Source organism: Pithys albifrons, chromosome 6 (assembly GCF_047495875.1).
Source record: "Pithys albifrons albifrons isolate INPA30051 chromosome 6, PitAlb_v1, whole genome shotgun sequence".
Classification (NCBI taxonomy): Eukaryota; Metazoa; Chordata; class Aves; order Passeriformes; family Thamnophilidae; genus Pithys; species Pithys albifrons.
Genome location: NC_092463.1, coordinates 57,504,003 through 57,530,642, shown reverse-complemented (window position 1 = coordinate 57,530,642; position 26,640 = coordinate 57,504,003). Strand labels below are relative to the sequence as shown.

The 26,640-nt window shown below is 43.1% G+C and overlaps 2 protein-coding genes across 9 annotated transcripts in view; both read left to right on the top strand.

The window, feature by feature from the left end:
* Positions 1-4,293, top strand: part of HIPK3 (homeodomain interacting protein kinase 3) — a 73,863-nt gene extending 69,570 nt beyond the window's left edge. For all 4 annotated transcript variants that reach the window (XM_071559043.1, XM_071559039.1, XM_071559040.1 and 1 more), the window contains exon 16: positions 282-4,293. In XM_071559043.1, coding sequence (XP_071415144.1) covers positions 282-761 — 480 coding nt within the window. In that variant the 3' untranslated portion in view covers positions 762-4,293. The remainder of the gene's footprint in view (positions 1-281) is intronic.
* Positions 4,294-8,808: 4,515 nt separating this feature from the next.
* Positions 8,809-26,640, top strand: part of KIAA1549L (KIAA1549 like) — a 130,500-nt gene continuing 112,668 nt past the window's right edge. For all 5 annotated transcript variants that reach the window (XM_071559038.1, XM_071559035.1, XM_071559037.1 and 2 more), the window contains exon 1: positions 8,809-9,217. In XM_071559038.1, coding sequence (XP_071415139.1) covers positions 9,040-9,217 — 178 coding nt within the window. In that variant the 5' untranslated portion in view covers positions 8,809-9,039. The remainder of the gene's footprint in view (positions 9,218-26,640) is intronic.

The window sequence follows — 26,640 nt, the reverse complement described above, 5'->3', positions numbered from 1 at the left end:
TGTGATACATGGTATTTCTGTTAAAACAGCCCAGCATGGCATTTTATCTTTTTTTTTTTTTTGCAAGAGCATTAAAACAACTTGTGTTCTGTTTTCCATCTCTTATTGTCAGATTTCCTGTCTGTGCTACTACCTAAATAGCTATTTTTTTTTGTTTAAGCATTTAATTATTCCTGTCTATATCTCTCTTGATTTTAACTAGTTTTAGTGCATTATTCCATTTTTCAAAGCCTCTTTACACTTGGGAGTATTAAGTCTGGCCTGTCTGTGTGTGTGGGCAGGTTCAGCACTTTGGATCGGGGCCGCCGGAGTGGAACGGGAACTACGCGCCGCGGCGGCAGCAGGCTTACCACCTCCCTGCCAGCGTCGCTGGGCACGCCTTCTCCCTGCCCCAGGGCAGTCCCAATCCCACCACGGTGCATGCCCATCTCCCTGGCAGCACCCACCTGGCAGCACAGCCCGCTCTCCTCCCGTACCCGTCGTCGGCGCCCCTCAGCACCGCCGCGCCCGTCGCCCACCTCCTCGCCTCGCCGTGTACCTCGAGACCTTTGTTACAGCCCCCGACGTACAACATCACCCATCCCAGTGGGATCGTTCACCAGGTCCCAGTTGGCATCAACCCCCGCCTCTTACCCTCCCCAACCATCCATCAGACTCCGTACAAACCGATCTTCCCGCCGCATTCGTACATTGCAGCGTCACCTGCGTACACGGGATTTCCATTGAGTCCGACAAAACTCAGCCAGTATCCATTCATGTGAGAACTCAGACACAGTATATTGAGGAAGCTCAATGATACAGAAGTTTGATTTGAGAAGAAACATGGTATTTATTAAATATTAGCCATGGCACAACAGGAAAATTATTTTTTTGAATCATGTAGACTTGGGTGCAATTTAAACAACTCTGAGCTTTAAAAAATCTCACTTTTAATGTGTTTTGCACATTTGGTATAACTTGTCTTTGGTCATGTTATCTTCTTATATAGTAACTTTAGACAGGTGACTTATGGGAGCAGAAATCTGGTTTTGCTCCTGCTATTTTTTATAAAATTGCCTTCTAACTAGTGCAAGACACGTCTACATTTGGGAAGCCATTCAGTGTACAGAACTATAGAGCAACAGATGCACATGTGTCAGCAGTACAGTGTAGAAGTAACTTGTTTGTATTGCGTATCTTGGTGTTTAAATGTTGAGTCACTTACCTAAAAGTTGAGCTGTTGTTCTTCACATTGCATGTGTCTTTTGCATGGGCAAAAAAAAAAAGCCTAAACATTGCTCTTAAATGTTGTTGTCCTAATAATCTCAGCTGCATTGTAAACTGTTCCCACACATAGTGCCTTAAATATTTGAGGTTGTTAATGTTATTACTTATATATAAATGTTGAGGACTGCAGCACTTAAAAATTCAGATCTGCTGATTTTTTGATAGCCTAATGCTCATTTTGGGTTTTGTGTGGTATGATTTTAGTATTGGGTGTATTTTCCTTATTGAGAAGGCAGCATGTTTTGCTGTAGCCGAATTTTGCTGTCTTTTTTTCCCCCAGAATGATCTAGCTTCAAGACAAGACTTTAGTAGTGCTTAAGAAAAGTTGATTCAGTAGCTATTGAGTAGTGACACACACAAGACAGTATTTCATACTGGCAAATGGAACTGCAATACAACCTAAGTAGTTTGTTTTCAAAGTGTTTGTCTAATTGGATATAATAAAATGTTTAGAGGTGCGGTAGGCATGAGTGACTAGCTAATGAGAGGAAAAGCCAAGTGCTCATTGATCCATGACGTGGTTTCATCTTAGCTTGAGCAAACCATGCAGTATTTAATAACTAGTAGCAGAATATTTACTATTGAAGCTTGAAAAGATGTGAGTTCTTTGTGTGCAATCTTTCATTTATGCATGGGAGAGATTTTAGTCTTTTTACATGATAGTATTTGTTTTAGCCTGTTGCGGGTGTTTGCTTATTTAATACATTCCGTCAGGGACGTAAATTACATGCTTTTTGCATTATTTTTTTTCCTTAGGAAGTGTGTCTTTTTTCAGTTTTTTGTTTTGTTCAAATGAAGTTGCTTTTGCAGCACCAAAGACTTAATCATCCATTTCCTATAAAAGGTAGCTACTTTTTCATAGACCTCAAGTATACTGTAGTGTAGAGATGGGATTTATGGAAGGTATTAAGCTGAGGCTGTGTTTTAGCTTATGGGCAAGTAATAAATTGTATCATTTATCTTGAATGTATCATAGATAAGCTGCTATATAATGATTGCCACTTCAGATAGCTGTGAAATTAGGTGATTAACTAGTTCTTTCTTAGCCTTCTAATTTCTGTACAAGTCTAATTACATGAAATAGAAGCTGGGTTTTGGGTTTGATTTTTTTTAATTTTTATTTTGTTTTCATGTTTGAAGTGTCGTAACTACTATACTGTAAATGATGGAAGATGATTGCATATGTTTTTTTGGGGTGTGTTACTTGCATCAGTATTTTATCTCCATTAACTTTGAGCTCATCACTGCATATAAGTGGATGTATTGATGTAACTTAATTTTTTTATGTTTTCATATTGGCATTGTGTAGACACTTAAGAAGCTGCATCTTGCAGGCTTGACTTAACTTTTTTGAAAACAAAATCTGGAATACAATCCTTGCAATGTTGACTGGAATAAGAGTGCAAAGCATTGGAGTTTAACTCTGTCAATAAGCTAATAACTGGTAATCTTTTTCTTTACTCCACTAACACAAGCAGTGTTTTATTTAATGAATGTCTGAATGAAATAAATGTGCCTACATTTGATTTATTTTTTAAGTAATAACTAAAATACAACAGTATTAGATCATAAAAAAATTAATGAAAATACCAGCAGTACATTTTTAATGACACTGAAAATTAAGAAACCTAACTTTTCCCAAAAGTTTCAGTGTTTTTAGTAATCAACTCTATGCATTTTGTACAAGTGTGTGTATATAAAGTATACATTAGAAACTAGGAGTATCCTGATGAATTTGAAACCTTATCAACACATATGTAAAGCCTAAATATAGGGGAGTCAAGACAATGCTCAAATTGGATGTCCACCTTACCACTTCAAACTTGTGCTGTGTGGTCCAGCAGAGAGTTTTCTGTTCCCTCCCTTGTGTTGGGACTCGACATTGTTTTGGTGCTCCCTCCATTGCAGGCAATGGACACACCAAGAATAACCAATGCAAATGGAAAACACGGATTTTATATCGTGATAACAAAAAAAAATACTGCTTTTTTTTCTGGGGCCATGGGGATCATCATTGGTCTAATGTATTTACTGTAGTTTCTTTTTACTGTGCTTAAGGTTTTAGCTGATGTGCTTGTTAAATTGACACGATTATCTGTATATCACAACAGTATCCTGTCGTACGCAGGAAAAAATGGCTGTAAGTGCGCCCCAAACTAGATCTGCTGCTCTTTCTATGTATTGTAATTTTAGAAACGTCTGCATTTCAAAGAACCAAATATTTGGGATCCACAGCTTAAATTCAATATACCAGGTAACTCTTCCCCCACTCCTGCAATACACTCTGAGAGAACGGACTCTTGTCACTCCAAGTGTCCGGGGCCCATCTACAGGAAAAAAAAAGCTTTCAGGGCGAGGGCCTTTTCTGTGAAAAAAGTCACCCTCTGAGAAGCATTTATACACAATACCGTTTTAATGCCTTTTTTAAATAAAACACTGCATGACTACGGAATTGCATATCTGCATATTACTTTAATTTGCAAGATTTTATATGAATTTCTTGTGTTCGGTTTTTAACTTCAGGGTGTTTTATTGGTCAAATATGCTACTGTATTAACTTTTTTGGGGGGGGTGTTAATTTTTAAATTTTCTGTTTTTACTGCTAATTAACTTGGTTTGTGTTAAGTAAAAGTTAAATCACACTGCAAGCTGTAGGAAGACTTGTTCTAGAAACACCCAGTGATAGAGACTTGATTAATGAGGTTGAACTGTTACTGTTTAACAATTCGTAGACTTGTGGCTGTTTTTTGCTTTGGATTTCTATGCTACACTAGTTCGCCATGTAGCAATTGCACTGTGCAATATTACAATATGAGAACTGGGAAAATTTTTTATGGATGTAATGTCTCTTACAGTTTGCGATAGTATTTCTTTCTAGTTCTCAGTGATTTAAATGTGACCAAGCCTTCTGTACTTTGTCACAAAAAGCGGGTTTTCCAGGTGACTATTTTGGTGAGTGTCAAAATAAGAATTTATGGTGTATTACTGTCAAGATTCACTTTGAATTAAAATATATATTGCAGCAGATGACTTTTGGTGGCTTTTATTTTTTGCTGTGTTACATCAAGGCTGAAATAAGGCAAAGATGATGAAAACTGACTGGGAAGGCTCTAAAATTATGATGTAATCATTTGACTAATCTTCTTTCTGAAGTTTTAAATTTTATTACCTTTCAAGGCTTGCTTCAGAGGGTCTTGAGATTCTGTTTTTAGTGTAGCCAAAGCTTGAAGGTTCTTTGTTCTGGATGTCCCACTTTTAAAACAACCTTTTGAAAAAGGTTACCTGGCCCAGATAAGCAGCAAACACCTCTCTGCTGCCTTGCCAGCAGGAAGGTGCTCCTTCTGCACAGATGGCCCCGTGTGGTCAGGGGCTCCAGATGGCCACCAGGTACGGCTCAGACGTCCATGGAAGGCGCATTTGGCAGCGCTGCTGTCAGCCAAATGTGCTCGCTCTGCCGTGGGGTTGCAGCGCTCACTGAAATCTGGTGGCTTGGAAGCTGCACGAAGAGGGTGGTTGGGTGCGCACGTGTATTTGTGGGGAGAATGGTTTCTGTGCCTAACATGGCATTTAAGGTGCAGTCATAAATGAAAGATAAAAGAGTGAAATGACAGTGCAATGTGGTTTTGATACCAAAATAGTTCAGAATTGACAGCTTTAATTTGCTAAATACCAGGTGCTGCTGATACTGCTCCTGCACAGTGTTCGCTCTTCAGTGCAAGTTGGGCACAGTGTCTGCAAAGCTTTTCTTGCAGCACTGTCCCTTAGGTGACATCTAAACATGTCTGTCCAAATTCCACAGACACCTCTCTTGCTTTGAAAGCTGCTTGCTTTTTGCTCTGTGCAGTTACACTTATGTATTGTTGACTTTTAAATTCATGTTGGTATCTAGATCCCACTTTTCCCATAGCAAATAAGGCCACTGCCTTGGTGTGTTTTACAATCCCACTTTTGGCAACATTTAACAAACAAGGAAAGGCAGCCTAAGCCTTTCAGGGTGAGTATGCTGCCTGTGAAGTCCTTTCTGTTCTTGCTTTGTATTAATAATGATGTACAGCTGTCTCCTATGCTGTTTCCCATCCTGTGGAAGGATTGGACTAGAACAGACAATTACAACTAAGTAATCTTTCTCTCAGCAGTCTTCAAGATGACTAACACTGGTTTAAAATTGGGTGAGTATTTTCCCTGTCACTAGAAGCAAAGGACAGATTCATACTGCAGTTAACGATGGCAGATTCATTCAAGGAAAAGCTTTCAGATTCAATGGGGCTGTCACATGCTACAGATCTGTAGTGGGACAAATGGGGGTTCAGGATGCTGCTGTGTTTTCTCAATGACTTAGCTCAGGTTTTCAGCTGGAGAGATGATCAGTCTCTGGGAGGCAACAGAGAAGCCACTGTTCAGTACCACTTAGAAAGCAGCCCTGGCGATCAAGATGCATTCACAATCACCACTGCAGCTCATGCATACTGCGAGTTCAGCTCCTGTAATGAGTCAAGGCAGCATGAGACAAAGTTTCAGGAGGGTTTTGAAATAGTACTGCTCCCCACTTAAAGAGGAGTAAATTCCTCCTAGGCCCAGAATGTTCAGCGTGTCTCGCGCAGTGCAGAGCTCTGGGGAACACCAGAGAAATGCTGTAGCCCCTCCTGCCTCTCTTCTCATACTGAAATAGCTGGGCTGATGTCCTGCTGTGCAGGAAGGTGGGGATAAGGTTTGATGGTGATTGAGGTTAATTATATCTTCCTGTAGGAAGTTGCATTTTCCCTCTTGAGAGAGCTGGGTACGTGCTTTGAGCACATGCAGATAATTCTGCCTGTCCTTGTTTTGGGGAACAGCACTGAGTTTTCTTTTTTTGAACAATAAAGCTTTTTGCTCAGAGGCTGAAACACACATTTGAAAGGATTCTCCTTAAATCCTGAAATAGCAGGCAGGAGCATCTACACCCTCTTGGTAGAGGTGCCTGGAGGCTGCACTCCATTCTGTGGTTGTATTTGTGGAGTGAGGTGTTCATGGGCTTGGCCTGGTGCTTCATCAAAGTGAGAAATGCCAACTGTTCTGTTGCAAAGAGAGACCATGGCCTGCCACCTGCTTCACAGGGAAGTCACTGCATGGCCACGGTTGCTCCTCATCCATAGATGAGATCCTCATCAGTGGGTTCCTTCATAAACACAAGGAAGACTCGGAATGCTTGCAGTAGGTCTGCTGCAAGCAAGGGAATTTTGGGTTTTACTCCTCATTTCACCCCAAGTCAGATGGGTGATGCTAACCTATTGCTCTGGAGCAAAGGCAGGAGAATCCACACAAACCTCAGTTTTGGTTTCAATGCGTATGTTTGTTGTCACATGGTATGGTAGAGTTGTGTTCATCCTCAAGGCTGGTCCTATGGAGAAATACTCAATACATTGCAACCAGCTAGAATAGATCTTCACTGGAATATGGAGCATCTTGATTCTTTATAATGAGACATCTCTTCTAGAATATGGGCTAACTTCTACCATTAAGGGAAACCAGGTTAGAAGTACATGCATTTCACCTCTCTGAGCCACATGGGTCACCATGGAAGTGAATTCATGGGCAAAATATATGTGGTGCTTGGAAAAAAAGTATCTGCTAGTCAAGTGTACTGAGCATGTGAACGCCCTAAGAGAACACGTATGTAGGAAAGCAAATCTCAATAGCAAGCATGGATGCACAGATAGCCCCCAGGAGGTAGAAATTACCTTTCTGGACAAAAAAACCCCACCCTAAAACAAGTTTAGGAAATGCTTATCAACAGTTAGTTGGTGAAACTCTCGTGATTTTTTACTGGCTGTAAGAGATCCAATCATCATTCTGGAAAATACATATTTTAAAAATCCTTTGAAGTAACAACTAAATATATTTGTGTTTTCTGTGTAATGCACACACACACTGTGTAGTGAAAAATTAAGAGAACATCGTAATGGTTAAGAGCTAGACTTGAAAAAAGCACTGTCAAAATTAACTTACTGATGGATCTGTTACAAAGCCGAGTTATGACAAAACCTAGAAAAATAAGAAAATTAGGAAACGAGGGTTCCGCAGGACTCCCTAAAGATACCACCAGGGGGCCCTGCACTAAACGCGTTGGCCCTGCATTATCCGGAGTGATGAACAAGCTCTCCATTTCACTATAATAATCATACAACTGCCATCTTTGCTATGTATAATCGTTAGTTGTCATCATGAGGAAGGTAATTCTTGCACAGACTGAATTAGTGATTTGAGGAAAAAGTAAAACGGCAGAAATGGGACATATTAGTGACCAAATAATTGTATTGGCGACATCGGGAGTGTGCTTATCTAGTCAGATAAATAGGTGATTATGGGTTATCACGGCTTTGGGGATGCTGTGAGTGGCTGGGTAGCAGGTGTCAGGCTGTGGCTCGCCCATGTTGAAGTTTGCTCTGCCTCAAACCGGACCCTGAAGAATTTCTGAGGAAGGCAACTTCCAGCAGAACAGAATTGCTGAGAGGCTGGGGCAGCCTTTCAGAATTAGCTCTGGTGGTCCTGGAGCATGCTGTGCCCCAGGGCACCTTTGCTTTGCTTCTCCTCCCACCATCACTGCCTGTTGCCCACAGACGTGATCCGGGAACTGAAAGAATTCATGGAAGCAGTTCCAGGAAAGAGGGGGCACTGGAATAAAGATTTCATGTTACCTCTGCTGAAAACAGTAATTGCAGGAAACAGCAAATGTACTGCCCCGAAGTTTGGTGTGACTATGACTGAGGCGGCTGCTGGAGCTCACCTCTTCTGATGTCCACAACACATTTTCTGTGCTGCCTGGTCTCCTGGTGTATCATTAAGCATCACAGAGACAAACCTCTGTTCCTTGGAGCTTCCCTTTCACACTGGAGATCTGAGCCGTCTCCTGTGTAGGGAGGGAGTGCCCGAGTGAGCACAGGAAAGGGGCGAGAGGAGAAGACTTCACCTGTGTTTGCACAACGGGTGGCTGAGGACGTAGCCGCCAATTTGGTCACCCCCTGCGCTCCACTCGAGCTTCTTTATTCTCAGAGCTGCTTCTGCGCTTAGCAGAATTGCTGCCAGTGGTGCTCGGCGCTGTGGCAGGGCTTGGGCTGCCTGTAGGGTTGGTGCCTCGGGTAACTGGGCCATCTTTGGGGAAGTCCTGGCCCAGACTCACAGGTCGTCACATCAGCTGGCAATACTTGGCTCTCACAGAGAGCGGAAAAGGACTTTGAGTCTTGCCAGCTCGCAGGACAAGTGGGAGCGGGCGTAGCCTCATTTACACCCAAAGGCAGTGCCGGGCACAATTGCTTCAAGAAAAATTAGAGAGGGGACTGATCACCGAGGGCTGATGCCGCGTTCCCTGTGCCCTGGCCGGCACAGTGGGCAGAGGCCGGTTCGCTCCTCCGCCTGCCTCACCTGCCCCGGCCCCGGGGGCGGCCGCGACTCCTCCCGGGCGGTGCGGGGGGCGGCGGAGGGTCCCCGCGGCCCCGGCAGCGCCGCCCCCGCTCCCGCCTCCCGCGCTCGGAGGGCGGGGAGCGGGGCCGGGACTGGCGGCGCCGGGAGCCCTTTGTGGATGAAGCTCCGTTCCGAGCCCGAGGGGCCGCGCCGCCGCTGAGCAGCAGCTCCGGCATCGCGTCCCGCGGCGGGCAGAGCCGCGGGCAGAGCCGCGGGCGGGATGCGCTGCGCCCCGCTCCGCCTCCCGCCGCGCCTGCCTGCGGAGCCGCTGCTGTAGAGCGCGGCGATGGGCAGCGCTGCCCGCTGAGCCGCGGCGGCGCCGAGCGAGGCGCGGGGATGCGGCGGGCGGCGGGCGGGCGGAGCGGGGCGAGCCCCGCGGGGCCCCGCGCAGCGCCCGCTGCCCCGCGCAGCGCCCGGCCCGCGGGTGGCGGAGCGGGCCCGGCCGCGGCCGTGGCCGTCCTGCTGCTCGGGGTCGTCGTCGCCGCCCTCCTGCCGAGCGCCCGCGCCGAGCCGGGTAAGGAGCGCGGGGCGCGGGGAGCGAGCGCGGCCGCGGCGCCACTGTCGCTGTCGCTGTCACCGCCCTGGCCGCGGGCACGGCGCGGCTCTGCGGGCACCTCGGGCTTCCCCGTTCCCTTCCGCGGAGCAGCCTCACCTGCTGCAGTGGCGCGGGGTCCCCGCCTGCCCGACCGCGCTCCCGGAGCGAGAGAGCGAAATCGCGAATGTGCCCCGTGCCCGGCGCTGCCGTGAGCGCTTCTCTTTGTCTGCCGCATCCCTTTTCCCCGCTCGCAGAACAGAGGCTGCTCTGTGGAAAGGGAATGCTCGGGTTTTCTGCTTTTCCCTGAGGCTGCCGGCGTTGCCATCACCCCCCGGTCTGCCCTGGCTGGCGCACAAATAGCAGCTTTTCCTATGGGACGGGGTAGTTGGATCAGGTCTTGTTCGTTGCAGAGAAAGGCTCGGTCAGAGGCTTTTGTTAAACGAAAGGATCATTTCTAGTGATTCTGTGTGTGGCGGGGAGGAGTGGAAGATAAGGAGGGGTTAGGAGAGGGCAAGCTGTGCAGAGATCTGAGCACTACGTCTCAAATACAGCTGAGAGTTCGGACAATTTCTAGGTTATATTTTTCCTATTTCCCTTGACTTTTTGAGTCAGGCACTGTCCTGTGCTCTCCAGACTTCTTACAGCAGTCGATATACTCGGTGACCTCAATGCAGAAATGGTTACTGTTGCTGGCAGTTATTGTATGTGCCAGATAGAGATGCCAAATATAATTCTGAGGCTATGCTAAAATAATTGAAAGAGGCTAAAATTGATATATGGCTAGATTAATCCTGTGGATTTAAGAAAGGAGTCCCAGGAATGTGAATCCACATTCTGAAGCTGTTAATGTGTGTGTACAGCAATTGTATAGAATTGATGCCAGTTTTATAGCCATAATATAATGAGGTTTCTCATTTGCAGGTTGTAGGTTGGTGGCACAGTGCCTCATACTGCATTACTTGTTCTGAGCATGTAAATACCACGGTTTGATTTATCTCTATAAGAAGAATGGCTGAGTTTTTACCTTTGCTTGTCAAGTCAGTCTGGATTTCACAGGACCTCTGGCACCACATCGAAGTTATGAAATGTGTGTTCCCTCCAAGGTAGCCAGGTTTGCAGAGCTGAGTTGCACAAGCTGAGGTATTTCTGACAATGCAACAAGACACCTCTTCATGCCTGAGGATGAGATTCAAGAGTAGAATGAAGTATATTCTCTTTCTTCCTTTGTGGTCTGCACATCTTTAAATGACACAGCCATGATCTCACTTTTAAATGAAGAAATTCAACACAATTAAGAAACATACTTACAGATATCTCAGAGCCAATAGCTTGGGGAAAAAAAAAGAGGTAAGAAGCCACAATAGTGCCAAGCCAAAGTACATAATCATGATACACATAGCACATACAGTGGAAAATACTGTCACCATTTTAGATTATCAGGTAGTTACATTAAGGTACTAAATGTGACCTGTTGTACTTCATAGCTTTGAGATTTACAGCTGAAATCACAAGTAAAACTTTATTGCTCCTATGCAGTGTTGATCAGTAGATACGATTGCTGAGGTGCATAAATTGGATGTCAATCAACCTTAAAAGCTCTGTCTTCCAGTGAGGTAGAGGACATGCAATGCTGTCTTCCATTGAAGTCAGGGGCAAAACATGTGGTAGAGCCAGATTTTCAGTCAAGAATATTATTTTCATCTAAGAAGATTAACTTCTATATGTTTACACAGAGCAGTCTTCATGTAGGTTTGGATTTCTCTTAAGCAAATGTGATTTTACAGATTTCTGTAATTATTACGAGAAGGTAGATGGTTCACAGAGCACATCTACTCCCACCAAGTCTGAGTGGAGTTCCATGATGCATTAAACACTGGGAAGAGTGTTTGTCATGCACCATTTTTACTACAGCTTTCTCTACTGGGGAATATTTGCCTCTGTGGGAAAATTATATCTATACATATGTACACACAGATAAATGCTTGGTTCTTCTGCTGGGTTTGTAGGTGCCATGTGGCATTTCTGTGTGTGAAGGTGAACCAGGGGCATGGAGGGGAAAGTTTTACTCTGGTATTAGTGCGTTAGAAGACAACACAGAAGTTTGCCAGTCTCTGAGATCAACAATATTTCCTTACACCTCAGTGAGAGTTCAGCAAAAAAGGCAAAGATGTTCTTGAAAAGAGAGCCTGGCAAGATGAGGTGTTGGGCTACCAGGCATTGGGAGATTGCTTATCTCTGGGTTAGGGGTTCAGAGCCAGACCTCAGTGCTTGTCAGTGCCTCGGGACACTTTCACCATTGACTAGAGTGATTAGGTTTCAAACAGAAGATAAGAAGCTTTATTTTTAATTTTAGGAGTATTTTATGCTTCTGTAGCTGGATCCATACCAAACTGCTCAGTGACATGCAGAGTTAATCATTCATTTCAACAGCATGTCACCCCCAGGACCATTGGTTGAATTCAAGTTGAAAGTAAAACTACATTGTCCACCATAATCAGAAGCACATACTTGTGATTTCTGGAGGATTATTAAAAAATATTATTAAACAAAATAAAAATATAATTAAAATATATAAATAAAATAATAATATAAATAAAAATTAAATACAACTGGATATATCTGTCAAGAAAGAAAACAGTGATGCACCGAAATCAAATGAGGGGACGTGCAGCTTTGGGATGACTCCTGCCATGCTCCAGCCAGGTAAAACTCCCTCAAGAACCAGAGCCACGAACCATGGGCAACCATTTCCCTCGGGGGAAGGAGACAGAGGCACTTTCTCAAATGGGTGAAACTTGGAAAGGCAGCTTTTGAAAGCCGATCTGGTCTTGGTGGAGCATCTCTCAGCCAGTCAATACATATGTCACTACTGTTTGAGTAAAGGGAGGAAGAGGCGCATTGCTCACAGTTGTGTTGCTCATGAGATTAATCAACTCATGGGAGAGACTGCTGGGGGAATTCTGGGGTACCAGAGTTTTAAGAAATGTTAAAAGATACATTTTCCATTTTCCATCATCTTGTGTGCTTGCTTGTGTAGTCTGTTTGAATGATAAACTTGCCAGGGAAAGGTCCATTTCTTCCCGTGTTTGCTGAGCACCAGCACAGTGAGATCTCACCTTAATTAACAATGATTGCACAAACAACAACGGCACCTCCAGCGCAGTGGCTGCTCCTCGCAGCTGGAGCTGTGATTGAACAACTCGGAGAGTGCTCCGCGCCAGCTGCTAAATTGCCAGTCCCACCTCCTACACATACAGACTGTGGCTCTCAGTGGATGGCAGCTACCTGAGCACTGACTCGATGCCTCTCAGCTCCTGCAACTCCACAAAAGCCACCAGAACTGGCACATCTGGATGTGTACGGGTTGATATATTCATTGCCAAAGGAGCTGCTGGAGAGGCAAGAGCTGTGAGCACATGGGGCACTGGCCCTTCCCTGGATCCAGCTCTGCAGTGTGGAAATTGGTGAGGATGTGGAAAAAGACACTCTGCACCTCCTGTGCAGAATTAAGCAATCCAGCATTTTAGCAAATCAGTAGTTTAACCTTCAGTCTCAACAGAACAAAATACATGCAAGACATCTCAGATACCCCATGAAAGCGTAGTGAAAATTTCAAGTTCTAATTCATTTTATTGAAAACAAAACAGGGATCTACAGCAAGGGCTGAAAGATTAGGCCACCAGGAGCATGCAGAGAGATGCTTCTTCGGGAGGATTTGAGGTTTTGATGGATATGCTTGGTATAGATCCACCAGTCATGAGTTACTTCTTCCACTACATTCCTGGATCTGACCTGACTATAAATAATCTGGTTTTAGTATTCATACAGATAGTGAATAAATTCATATATACTGAAACCACTTTGATGAAACTGATCTGTGTAAATTAAGACAAGCAAATACCTTGGAGTAGGTTGAAGGGCATCCATGTTATGCTTGTAAGGAATGCTGACTGGCTGTTTAAGACCTGTGGTTAGAGAAGAACTTATTTTGTGACATGTTCAGTCACCCAGTAGTGTATTGCATCCTCCCAGTCTTCACTGCACTATTTTTTGAATCTTTCACACTCACTTGAGGTCAGGGCAATGAACAGGAGGAAAGGGACTGTGAGTAATATTCTGTTTATGGTATTTTCTTAGTCATGTGGGAATGGTTGTTTCTTCTGCGGTAAATATTGACGATATTTGTGTATGAATTCAGGCTTTAATGTCCAAACATGTCAAAATTTCATTAAAATAACAAGAGCATTTTAGTGATGATTTACTGCTTTCACTCCCTTCTGCTGAGTCCGAGGAAGGAGTTCCTTCACTTGCTGAACTCATGTGTCTTGTACTGTCAGTGCTGAGGGCCATGGGTAAGGCACTGCCTTCCCACCAGCACTGTGGGACAGCAGTGGTGGGGTTTGGACATGGGGCATTTCTCAGCTAAAATAACCCACAGGAAAACATTCACAATGAGGCCATTTAGTTAGAAGAAGTACAGGATATGGAAACAACAACGTACAGCTCAGGCAGAGCAATTTGCTGCTGAAGTTGAAGTGTTCTTCCGACAGTTTTGAAAATCCACCAGGGTCTTCCCTTCTTCCCCTTCTCCCTTCTTAAACATTAACTTGTAATAATTCCAGATGTGAAAAGGTCTGTGATAAAAGATCTGGAAAAGAAGCTGTTAAGAGCAACGCCCAATCTTTGACCTGACATTTTGGTGGCAGAAGGATATAAAGGGAACACTTGCATCTTGTAATGGTTGTCACAACTAGAAAGGCCAGTAATGTTCTTAGAGTCGAAAATGGAGAAATTATGCCAATGGGTGTCTGAAGGGCATCTTTGAACAGAGGTGATGCTTTGAAGGGCCTCTCAACAGCACATATTACTGACTTGGTTTGGCTATTCTCTTGTATAAAAGAGGAGATTTTTTGCAGAAAATCGAAAATCTGAAGATGTAAGTACTACGGGCCCCAATTTGGGTGAAAAGAAATGATTGTGTTATTAATATTTAAATAACAATTACCTTTGCAGGTATGAGGTATATACAGTGTGCATAGCAAAATGTAATATGCATAATGTTTCTGCTTCATCTGGAGGTTAAATTAGGGGAAATTCCTTTCTGTAGTCTGGGAGCAGGAGTAGGGAAGGAAAAATGAAAGAATATTCAAAGATGAAAACAATAAAAATCCAGACTCATAAGACAGTGCCCTTTTCACCATTTTCTGCACATTGCTGTAGATCTGAAACCATCTACAATACCTTGTCTAGCATTTTATCACCTGTTAGCAATACACCAATGTTGACCTTGTAAGGGAAATACCCCAACTAATTCCTGCTGCCTTTGAATATGAAGAACACGTGGCAGAAATTACAGGAAAAATATGCAAGACTGTAAACACAGAACATAAGTCTGGGCATATTTTGCAATTTTCAGGTGTTATCACCATGTTTGATGCATCAGCAGGGAAGCAGCTGTAGCTCTTCTTCTGAAACTTCTCCTGAATTGCCTTCATGTGAATGCACTTTCCTCGTTATGGCTAAAAAGCCTGTGTTGCTTTCAGCGATTTGAGTTGCTCTAGGAAAGTCTTTGTACACAACATACCTACTGGTCATGTGTTTCCTAAATGCTCCTGCAGATGGGTGGTGATAAAAAACTCCAGAAGGAAGCCAATATAAATTACAAGCTGTCTGTATACCAGGTAATAAAACAGCAGCAGAGCTGTCCTGCACCACTCTGCTGTTTAGTGATGATCTCACTGCAGTGTCTTCAGCTGAAAGTAAGTGAAAAGTCTTTAAATAAATTGCTGCCCTGTGTTTGAAAGGTATGGATTTTGTAAATTTAACCTGATAAACTTACTAACTGGGATAACACAAGAAGATTGTTACATAAATATGTGTTTCTTACAGGGCTAAGAGAAAGGTTTCCAGAAGACAAAAGTAAGGCTAAGCATTTAAATGAATGGGAATTAAAATGTCAAAAACCAGATTCCAAAGGAAGGGAAAACAAAGATGTATTAGTTTTCTGTGGTATTTCTTAAACAATGAAATAACTGAGGCCAGCAAAATGTTTTGGCAACCAGTGTAAAATGGTAAGAAAAGAGCTGAAATATGGAAGTTTATCTGTGGGTGCAGTTTCTTACCAAATAGTTGTTCTTTATTTTGAAAATGGAAATTATTTAGTTTATATGATGTTCTTTGTCATTCAGGTTCTGTAAAACTGATTTAAAAGAAACCATTACAGACTTGCCTAGTTCTTGTGTGGTTTTCTTTTAATCTAATGAGTAGCTTTGGCAGATGAATAGGTCAGTGATGAAAAGTTGGATTTTTATAGAGGCTGTGGCTAATTAAGAAAGGAAGTGGATTTTTACGGTTTTCTGTCATTGTAGTATGTCTTTGAGCTGAAATTTTTAGAGGTAGCTTTAAGAAATCCTTAAAACTGATGGTTTTAGTTTTATTTAGCCTGTTCTGGTCTGGCCTTCCCAGATCCTGGAATTTCAAAAGTACTTCTCTGATCTTATGGTTAAATGTCTTGGCTGCATGTTCTTAAGCCTAATACAGGTTTTACTGTTGTGGCTGTCCAGTGTTCTCAGACGGGTTTGTCTGAATTTCCTGGTGCTCGTGTAGCTGCTGAATTAGATTTTAGCATAAAAATACCCCTGTGCATTGTTGACTGGCAGTTCATAAACAGACTAAAACTTTTGCTCTCATAGGGGGTACTAACAGATCTTTTGAAAGCTGCAACCTCCTCAGTGTATTAATACATTTCCCTGTGCGAGGTCTGGTACATACAACGTGTTGCTATTTAAAAACTAATGTTTGACTTTATTGGAGAATTAGAGTTTGGGCTTTAACTTGTCCACAAGCAATGGTCTTTTGCTAGATGAATAAGTGGGAGTGTTGATTAGACATTTTATGAGATGTTCTTTGTAGCTCTACTGCTATTAATAAAAGCATTATTGTCTATATCTACTTTTCTTTGGCTAATGAAACACCTATAAAAAGCTTGCAGAGTCCTGTTGCATAATTATGAAGAAATTGAGTTATTTTCAAAAAGAATTTTACCAGATTATCACCTACCAAGAGCTCTTTGTTTTACTGAGGATCCATGTACAAAAATCCTGTTGACCAGCTGGAGTTATTCCTGAGCAGCTTTTCCTGCAGTCATCTTATATCCCAAAGAACAGTACAAATTGGAGAAGGGGAGTTGGCCATCAGGAGTGTAGAACATGGGAAACTTGTATTGCTGAAATGTCTCTAGGCTCTAAGTAGAGCAAACCTCAACTTGGGCCAGCCACAGCTTGACATTTAGGTCACAAAGGACTCACTGATGCCAAATTTTTCTTCTGTATGATGCGAGTTTTCTCTTGCTTTGGTGACTGATACAAGGGTGGCAGCTCTGGGCAACTATACAATCCTAATTAAAATGTTTGAGGGGCCAGGCAGTTCAGCACAATTAGTGGTGAAGGATGTTACTGTCACATTTGGAAATGTATGTACTTCAAAACTGAATTTGTACCACTGTGTTTTCTGGCCACCCTACCAGCCTGAAGACCTCCAAACTCTCTTCTCCATACACAGCTGCTCATAGGCTGTGATCAAGTCGTGCCTTTTCCTTTGAGTTCTCATAGGGTTTCATCAAAGGCATGTTTTCCACATCTTTCATCAACCTTGTGAGTCCTCTTTGAGGTCTTTCCAGTCTGATGTCCCTCTGAAACTGCAGCCTCCACAGCTGGTCTGGTAGTCCTGGTTCATCAGCAATGGGCATCAGTGTCAGATGCCAGGAAGGCCAATGGGATCCTGGCCTGGATCAAAAACAGCGTGGCCAGCAGGCCCAGGGCAGTGACCCTTCCCCTGTACTCTGCGTTGGTGAGGCCACACCTTGAGTGTTGTGTTCAGTTCTGGGCCCTTCAGTTCAGGAAAGGGATTGAGGGGCTGGAGTGGGTCCAGAGAAGAGCAACAAGGCTGGTGAAGGGACTGGAGCACAAGTGCTGTGGGGAGAGGCTGAGGGAGCTGGGGGTGTTTAGTCTGGAGAAGAGGAGGCTCAGAGGTGACCTCAGCACTGTCTAGAACTACCTGAAGGGAAGTTCTGGTCAGGTGGGGGTTGGTCTCTTCTCCCAGGCACTCAGCAATAGGACAATGGGGCACAGGCTCAAGCTCTGCCAGGGGAAATTGAAGTTGGAGATCAGAAAAAAATTCTTTCCAGAGAGAGTAATCATTTGAATGGGCTGCCCAGAGAGGGGGTGGATTCCCCATCCCTGGAGGTTTTTAACCTGAGATTGGCTGTGGCACTGAGTGCCATGATCTGGTAAAGGGACTGGAGTTGGACCAAGGGTTGGACTTTCTTGGAGGTCTTTTCCAACCCAGTCGATTCTATGATTCTATGACGTAGTTTAGTTTTTTGTTGTAGTGCTGATCTTCCCAAATGTAAGACTTGAATTAAAGTTACTCCTGAAACAGTTCCCATTGATCTGATTGTTCACTTCTGCTTCCAGTATTTAATTTTTTTAGAACAAGACTTAGGTGTAATTGAGAGAAGCAAGATTAAGGAACCCGTGAAGCTACAATGCTTCTCCCTTCTCCTCCTGGAAGCTGCAGTCTGCTCAACAGACATGACCCCTCACCACTGCTCCCCTCTTAGACACTCTTACCTGTGAAATTGGTCTGTAGTCTGTATTTCTGGATGTGTGATCTGATCCTTGACTGCATCTGCCTTGTCCACTTCGTTGTTCATCACCTTCCCATCTGAGAACTTTTATCAGACAGTTTTGACTTCCTCCAGGCTACTGATAAAAATGTTGACTGCAAGGCTGAGCGTCATTCCCCATGTGAGTTTACTGGAACACTGCAGCTCAATTTAATCTTTTAAAATCTATTGCATAGACACCATATTCATTTTATATTTTATTAATCAAAATGTGAGATATAAAGTCAAATGCCTCATTGAAATCTAAGAATATTAGATCAAATTTATAGTCTGATAGAAATGTAAAATGAATTTAAAATGATTCATTGCCCATAAAAATTCAATCCTGGGCATTAATTATTCCATCCTCTTTTTGTTCGTCATCAGTCAAATCCTTTCTCTGCTAATCCAGTCCATCATCATCAATATCAAAATCTCTATTTGACAGTTTCCATTTTCCTTCTTTAAATGTCACAATATTATAGAACAAAGATAAATACTGTTCTTTGTTTGCTTTGTCTCTGAGCACTAACAATAAGGGGACAATCAGCAATTGAGAGGGCAAAAAAAAAAAAGCCTAATTCAAGACCAGTCAGTGCTGCTTCACTCTCCCTCTGGCTGTAGGATTTGCTGCCACAAAAATGTGCAGTTTAGAAATCCCAAAAATGTCAGTCTGGTGCACTCTTTGGTAGTGTCTGTCTGCACAGAGTGATGGGGACTGCATGGATGGCATTTCCTACATTCCTGTAGGGACAAACACAATCTCAAAATCTGAATAATTAGCACTTAAGCAATATAAACTACGACAAGATGGATGGAAAATAAGCTCCTGGAAAGCCAAACACTATGTGGTTGAAAGGGGCACTTGTGTTTCATGAGCAGCCATGGAGACACCTGGCAAACAATGTGTGTCCATGTGCTCCTGGTGTCTCTGTGCACAACCAGCGCTCAGGGCTGTGCTGCATTCCCAGCTCTGTCTGTGCTGCTGGAACTCAAGATCTCTTTGTCAGGCCAAGTGCTGAGAGCTGTCCAGGGGAATGAGTTAGAGAGGAGGGATTATGGATTAGGGAGAGGGAAGAGGACAAGTGGACTGAGCCAAATAGTCTTTCCAGTTGCAAACTGTCTAATATTCTTTGATTTGTGGGTATTTCAGGCAGAGCTAATGGGATGCCAGGTGAACACTGGTATGATTTTATTCCTTGAATGCATCTAAAGGATTGGTGTGTTAGGGTTGTATTAGGTGACATCTTGTGCTTCTTGCTATAATTTATGTGGGAGCTGGAAATAACCGGTGAAAATCCTGACCTGAGTAGAGCCCACAAAAAATCCACTGCTGGTTTTCATGTGGGAAAGGTTTCAGTTGGTTTCTCTTCCTTTTGTGGTGACTTTGGCTTCCTAGGTTTTGCTGCCTGGGTCTCGGTGCCTAAGGTAGGAGAATGGAATGGTGTCTTGATGCTCATCTCCTTTTTGTCCTCTAAAAGGCCTCAAGTCAGCCCTTACAATTAATGAAAGTCTTCCAGTGCTTGAAGGGAAGCACATAGAATGCTTATCTGAAATTACACTGCAGTCCTCCAGCACACTGCAGAATGCTCACCCCTGTAGGATGGACTGGCTGGGCAGTGTGTTTTTTTGAAAAGCCAACAGCTCATTTGAAAAATCAGTGATGAATTAAAAGTAATAGATAATGAGAACAGGACTGAGATAATAGTGTATGGAATATTCCAAGTTTTATCAGATATTTTAATATACCCAATATTTTCAGTGTAATGCAGATAATTAAAATCACCCCAAGGAAATAATCTTAGAGGAGATGTTCCCGGAATGTGATTTGTTTTCAACAGTATTAACTTTAGGCTAAAATAATGTAGTGTATTGTGCAGAGTCTGTGTAGGATAGATTTCTGTAGCTGTTATTACAACTAGCCAATCAAAGAAATCTGTCTGTATAATTTCTACAATTATTTAACTGCTAATTTGATTCTAAAATTGTCTTTCTAGGCAATTATTGCGGAAATCAATGCTATCTACTTGTGCACACAGAGGAAAATTCTTAACATTGTAGCCAACCTAAATTCACCAAGTTGATGTTGAATTGCTTAAAGTTCCTGGGTATTTCCATGACTAAGTGGGTCAAGCCATGGGTATCTTGGCTTTCAGGTCTGGCTGCTCAGGGAAGCAAAAGGAGGAATCCCAGGGGCATCAGTGGTGGGGACTGAGTTGGAGTAGTGAGTTGGGTCTGAGATGTGGGCTGTTTCTCCTGTGAGATAACCACCGAGTTTGTAGCAATACACCTGGCAGAGGTGTTTTCAGAAGGGCACAATTTTGCTTGTCTGTCCTGCAGTAATGACCAAGGAAAAAGGCAAAGCTATTATGGAGGGCATTAGGTATATGAGCTGACACTGATGCTCTCCTGAAGTGCAGCTTAAACAAACTGGAGTTGCCACTTGAAGGTGCCCAACAAGTTTTACTGCTCCTCTGTTGAGACCTTTAGTGACTTGGTGTCAAGGTTAATCTGGAAGGTAACTCAAATACCACACTGCAGTTATTTATCTGTGCCTTAAAATTGGTTTCCCAATTTTTCCAACCTAAATGGCAGGTTGTTTCATCAGATATAACTGTTAGCCAGACAACAGTGTGTGAAGTTACCTACACTGATTGAACTGGTGGGGCACTGAGACATCTGTGCCTCTGCCCTATGCGGGTATGACATTTTTAGGAACACCATGAACTTAATTTCAGTTCAGGGTGATGCACAGTTGTTGTTTTGATGTTGTTGATTTCTCCTTCCAGAAGGACAAGAAAAATACAGGGATATGTATATTCACTTTTCTTGGTTTTTGTGTGTGTTTTCAAATCCAAATATATTTTGATTGGTGGTAAAGATGAGTATATTGGTTCATCCATCTCTTCTTAAGAAAATTTGGTCTTTTCCTTCCTTTGCTTTTGTAGAAATGTAGGTTGGGAGTAATGAACTTGAAATGCATATATCTTGCCTCACATTACCCACTACTGAACTACCAGATAAACAGTAAGATGGTGTGTGTGAGAGCTGCTGTGAGCAGCAGATTCCACCTTTTCAGGATCTGTGAGTATATCTGGGTGTTTCAGCACACCTTGATAGAAATAACATGGTTTTGCCTTTGTTTGCAGAGGCACACAGTCAGTGCTTAAAAGATTTATTACTTGCAGAGCACCTTCCTCTTTTACAGTCTTTTTAGTACATAAGAAGGCAATTGTTTCTCTTCAATACTATTTAAACATATGAAAAGTTACAAAGAAAGATAGCAATTACATAATGAAAAGTTACGCTATTTATTGCTCTATTTCTGTATAAAGTAAGACTTAGCCCTATCAGAGTAACACCATCCTTTTGCTATGCCAGTACTCTTCCCAGTGATAATATTGGCATTTACTCTTGTAAGCAACTGAAGGATTGCCATTTCAGCTGATGCCACAGTCTCTTTAGGGAAACTACTTTTTATTAATATCAGCACTGCACCTTTCATAATTTTCATGTCTGAGAGAGGAACATAATCTCAATTAGGAGCAAAGAATATACTTTATTTGCTATCTATGTAATATAAGTGGATTCTTACAGCTGAGGTAACAATATGATTTGGAAAACTTGGATTAAATGGAGTTTTATGGTCGAGTTAATTTTTTGTTCCTCTAATGTGTTCTGGCAGGGTTGATGGGGTGGCATTTAGATGAGGTGTCTGGTGCGTGTTTTTGTCAATGGGGTATAACAGGGATTATTTTTACTTGCCAATGTGTGCATATCCCATTGTGTGGTAAAATTATTCTTAGGAGTATTTTTAGGCTCACTGGTTAAACTGTCTTTGCTAGAGAAAATCTGTAGTATTCAAGAAGAGAGATAGTGAAGTCACTTAAAGAAATGTCTCCTGTGGTGACCCCAGCAATTGTAAGGAGTTTGTTTTCTTGTTTTGCATTGTGTCAGCTGGGAGACCAGATTGTTCTTCAGCTTTTTTAAGAAATAAAGGGTTCACATCCCACAGTCCACGCTGAGCATGTTCCCACAGCCTGGGCTCAATGATGAGGGCCCACAGGGTGCACAGCCAATGTCCAGAGCTGCTCTGCAACTGAGGCATGGGCAGCATCAGTGGAACAGGGATTTTTTGGATTCATCTGGAGTTTTTCAGCTCTTCTGAGCTGTTTCCACGTTGGGATTATGCACTTAGTTTCCTGGGGCTTCTCTGTAGTAGGTAGTCTCTTGTGTTGTCCCCCCTGTTCCTCATGCACAGTATCAGCACGTGTCAGATACTTTGGGTCCTTGCTGGGGTGTGCATGTGTCTGTCTGAAAAGTGTTAAACTGTCACTGCTGTCTGCGTGAGCTTCACTGCACGGCTCTGAGTGCAGAGATGCTCAGACATAAAATTATGTACACTTCCTCAGATCATCAACATTAAAGAACTAATGTACTTTAACTGGCATCTCTGCTCGCCACATTGACAGCACTCTTTACATTCAATGAACTCGGGCTTTTAAAATCCACACTACTGCACATTTTGCTTCTAAAATGTCATGAATTGCAGGAGTGTCCCCAATGCAGTTAGTAGCATATTAATAGATCTTGCTGTATTGAAAAAACATTTCTTTAAGTATTTTTGTGGGACAGTTACCGTGGGGTAGTTCTCTCACTGTAAATTCAGAGGGGAGAGTGGGCGCCTATCCATTTTACTGTGACTTATTTCCTTCCCTCCAGTGGCTTTGCTGAGTTAATCTTAGTGTAAAACATCAAATTATCATCTGCACTCTGTGTTAACTTGGGTCAACTCATTTTAGACAATCTGTGTGGTCCCAGTGCTGTATCCCTGCTACAAGTTTACATTGTTTGCCCTCCCAGTGTAATGGCACTTTTGGGGAGGTTTTGCTGAAAAGAGGGAATATGGATCTGAATGGCTGTCTCCTCAGTGCCTCATGCGAGCACTGATGCTCCCTGAAGGCAGCAGGCCACCGAGAGCTGCCACCAGCCAAGTGATATCAAACACCTCCATAAGTCCCAGAGAGGCTGCTCCTTTCTTGGCATCACAGGTCTCCATTTTGTCTCTGTTTGTACTTTCACTCAGGCAGAAAAAAGTTGTACATTTCTAAACGGATGTATTTACCTAATTGTTTCTAATAGTTGTTTCTTTCAGGCCAGCTGATTTGTACACTTTCCCGAGCATTTAATTTGATTTCTGCATTAATTCCATATCAGGGAGTAATTGGAATAGACAAAGAAGGGATAAGTAGGACTGAAGTTACGAAACAAAGCTGCCATGTGAATTTATTGCCTGTGGTTCTTCGGGACCCAGTCATCTGCTACAACTTCTTTTAATAGCTCCTTCTGACTGTAATGCGATCAAAACAAATGTAGCGTTTTGTTCTTGAGGTACATTTGGATTCTGCTGCTCAGTTGTTGGCACAAACCCCACTGACCCCGAAGCCTGGGATACCCAACCCACTGGGGATGTGCCTAAAGCCCTCAGACACATGGTTGTCTTCCCTCAGGCAGAAACCCATTACAAAGGTATTACTGACTTCTCTGCGATTTTGTAAATGCATTGATTTTCAATAACAATTTGAAAGGTAATGTGCAAGAAACACTGTGTAATGTTTTGAAATATTTGGGTTGCTTTCCTCAGGAAACAAAACTAAAGCCATGGATTTTACCTTTCTTTTCTCAGTCCGCTTGAAAGACTGAGGAATGTACAACCCCTTGCAGGAACTTTTTAATCCTTTGGACCGTTTCCATCAGGTTTGTCAGAGATAGAGCTGCCTGCAGTCTGAGGTTCTTCCTGCTTGCATAAAAACCTGTGCCTGCAGAGATGGAGGAAGCTGATAAAAAGTGCTCTGCTGTTATCTGCCTTTTCCTGATGCTTGCAGCCAGCAGAAGTGTGGGATGGAGCAGCTGTCTCAGGGGCAGATGGGGAGACTCATGGGGGAGGACTGGGGTTTGTGGGACTCGGAGGAGCAGGGATGGGGAGAGATAGGCAGGGAGGAAGAGGGGATGGGGCTGCTGAGCATGTGTGAGGAATGGGGTTCCTGTGTTAGGATCCCTTCCCAGCAATTCCTGTTTCACTGTGGCAGAGCAGTCCTGGCTCTGACCCTGGAAAACAGACCCGAGTGTGGCCGTGATTCTGGATGGGGAGCCGGGAGCTGCTCCTGGGACTTGGACAGAATGTGATGACAAACATCTGCCACCACTTCCAAGGAACCAACCACTGAAAGTTCAGCTGGGAAGACGTTATAAGCACAGTTGTTTCATTCAGCCGACACAAGGTACCAAGAAATACAAATTATCTCTTAAAAGGTCTGACCCATTTCTTCAGGCTTTTCTTAATTTGAAACAAAAATCCTGTCAGCACTTGGTCTTGTTTACACAAACACATGCACGCATGCAATAGTCCTCTTTTATTCCATGTGCGTTTTCCTGCTGAGTGCTCACTTGGCAGCTCTGGGTCCTCTATTTATCACTGTGGCAGTAATTGAAACTTTTCAGCAGTTTTCCACAGTGCTGTTGTCAAATAAAATAAAACCCAAATGCCACAAAACCCCTTCAGTGCACATTTTGAAGACACAAAATTTTATTTTGCCTTCCAGGATATTTTGCAGTCAAGTATCAAATGCCAAACACTCAAGAACTTTCTCAAAATAAGTTTTGTTTGTTTTTCTTTCTTTTTTTTCTCTGAGGTGTTATTCAGATATTGTTAAATAGTATCAAATTTATGGGTAATCCCACGAAGAGGTGATGCAATTCACTGGTGCTTAGTGTTTTCTTTGGAGAGAAAAAAAAACAGGACGCATTGCAGTGTGGAGTTTTCAGATCTGTGATTTACATTACAACAAAGTGTGATTTAAGCTTTTATGGTAAAACGAGGAAATTAACATAAACTTTGGTGCAAAAATAGCAATGTGTTCCAGTTGGAGCTTTCACAAAATGCTTAAAAGTAAATAGCAAGTTGAGCTCTTGGAAGCTTCTCTCCCTCACTCATCCCAGGTGCTGCCTCCTGGAATGAAACCAAAACCTGCTCCCCACTGCCTGGTAGCTGGGTCACGGCTTGTGTAGGTGCTGCTGTGGCTTCAGGAAAGAAAAGGAAGGATTCCAGCAATAAATCATCCCTATTTTGCATTTGCTGAACTGTCCCCGTTCTCTTCATGTGACAACCTAATGCAGCAGCCTGTGCTGTTACTCCCTGTGCCACGAGATGTTTTAGCCATTGGAGTACTACTCCTCATTAGTGGGGTATAATATTGCAACTAAGGCTTACATCAAGTCTTTCATGGGCCATAAGCTGAGGTTTCATATCCTATTTCTTGCCACGTTTGTGCTTTTCGACCTTTTGTCAAAGAAAACATACTTACCAGTACCCAGGGATCTCTAAGGCTCGGTTTAAAAGTACCACAGGTCCTTGAGGCACCGTGCTCAGTGATTTTCGGTGAGTCAGTAGGTACCAGAGTGCTGACTGGGGAGAGTCACAAAGGCGTTTGGGTGCCTGCAGATGCCGATAGGAACCTGCAAGATCACTGGAGTAATTTCGGCACAGGAATTGCACTGCCTCTCCAAGGGGCTGGTGGCTTCTCAAGTGAGTAGGTGTTAGGCAGCTCTCAGAGCTGGCAGCTCCCCTAAGTCTTACGAGGCACTTACATGCCTCATTTGTAAGTCTACCCCTGAGGCACTTGTGATGAATTGTTCCAAGCGCTGTATTAGTTTCATGTTTGTTGTCAGCCGTGCAGGCGCTGAGTTCTCTGGTCTTGTTTGGGAGGTTACCTATTGCGGGTCGTTCTTTCAGTAGTTTTTGTTCAGCTCAGAGTGTCTTTACCTGCCTTTTGCCTTCAGTATAAAACACCAGCCCTCCATGTTGCTAATACTAAAGAATTAAAAATAGCTGGGACAACCCAACATTAATTTTGATACACTATGCTTGGGTTATTCAGTGCTGCCTGTGAGCAAAGACTGCTTGGACTGACCTGTGGCTCTCAAGATGCACAAATGCCCTTTTAATAGGTGAAAGTATCTTTGCCCAATGCATGTGCTCATATCGATCTATCTATCTATATGCATGTACTCATATATGTAAAATATGCTACAATAGCATATTAAGTAAATGCATGTATTTGTATGTAAATGTATTGCTTGTATACAGATATGTGATTTTTTACATCCTTTTTCTTCCTTTGTTTCTGTAAGGCCAGCATCTGTTTACCTGAAGGTGATGAGTTGCTGCTTTCCTGAATATTTGATCTGATAGGTGCCCGGCTCTGTGATTTATGTTAATGAATTAACAATGCCTGCAATTTCAGAATATATGAAAGAAATGGGAACCAGCTCTTCTCCTATATTTATTTCCTCAAGTTTGTATTCACACATGATTTGCATTTGCCTTGAGAGCCACCCACAGTGCTTGGCACAGGTTTGTGTAGCTGCAGAGGGCTGTGCAGCAGAGCAGGGGCTCCTCCTTGCTCTCCGTGGGTGCATGTCTGCCCTTCACCCTGCAGTGAGGAGCAGTGCTGTCCTCCCTGCTTGGCCAGTGGGTGCCAAAAGGCTCAACACCTCTGTAAGACACTGATCTGGGGTATTAAATTGAACTGTCTGCAGGATTTCTTCATGTTTTCAGGATTTTTAACCTCCTACTGCTCCTTTTCCCGACTTTGTTTTCCTTCCAAACTACCCTTTAGTTCCTCCACACACAGCTGCATTAGGCATCTACCTGGTGAGAGCTGGGCAGAATACTGGA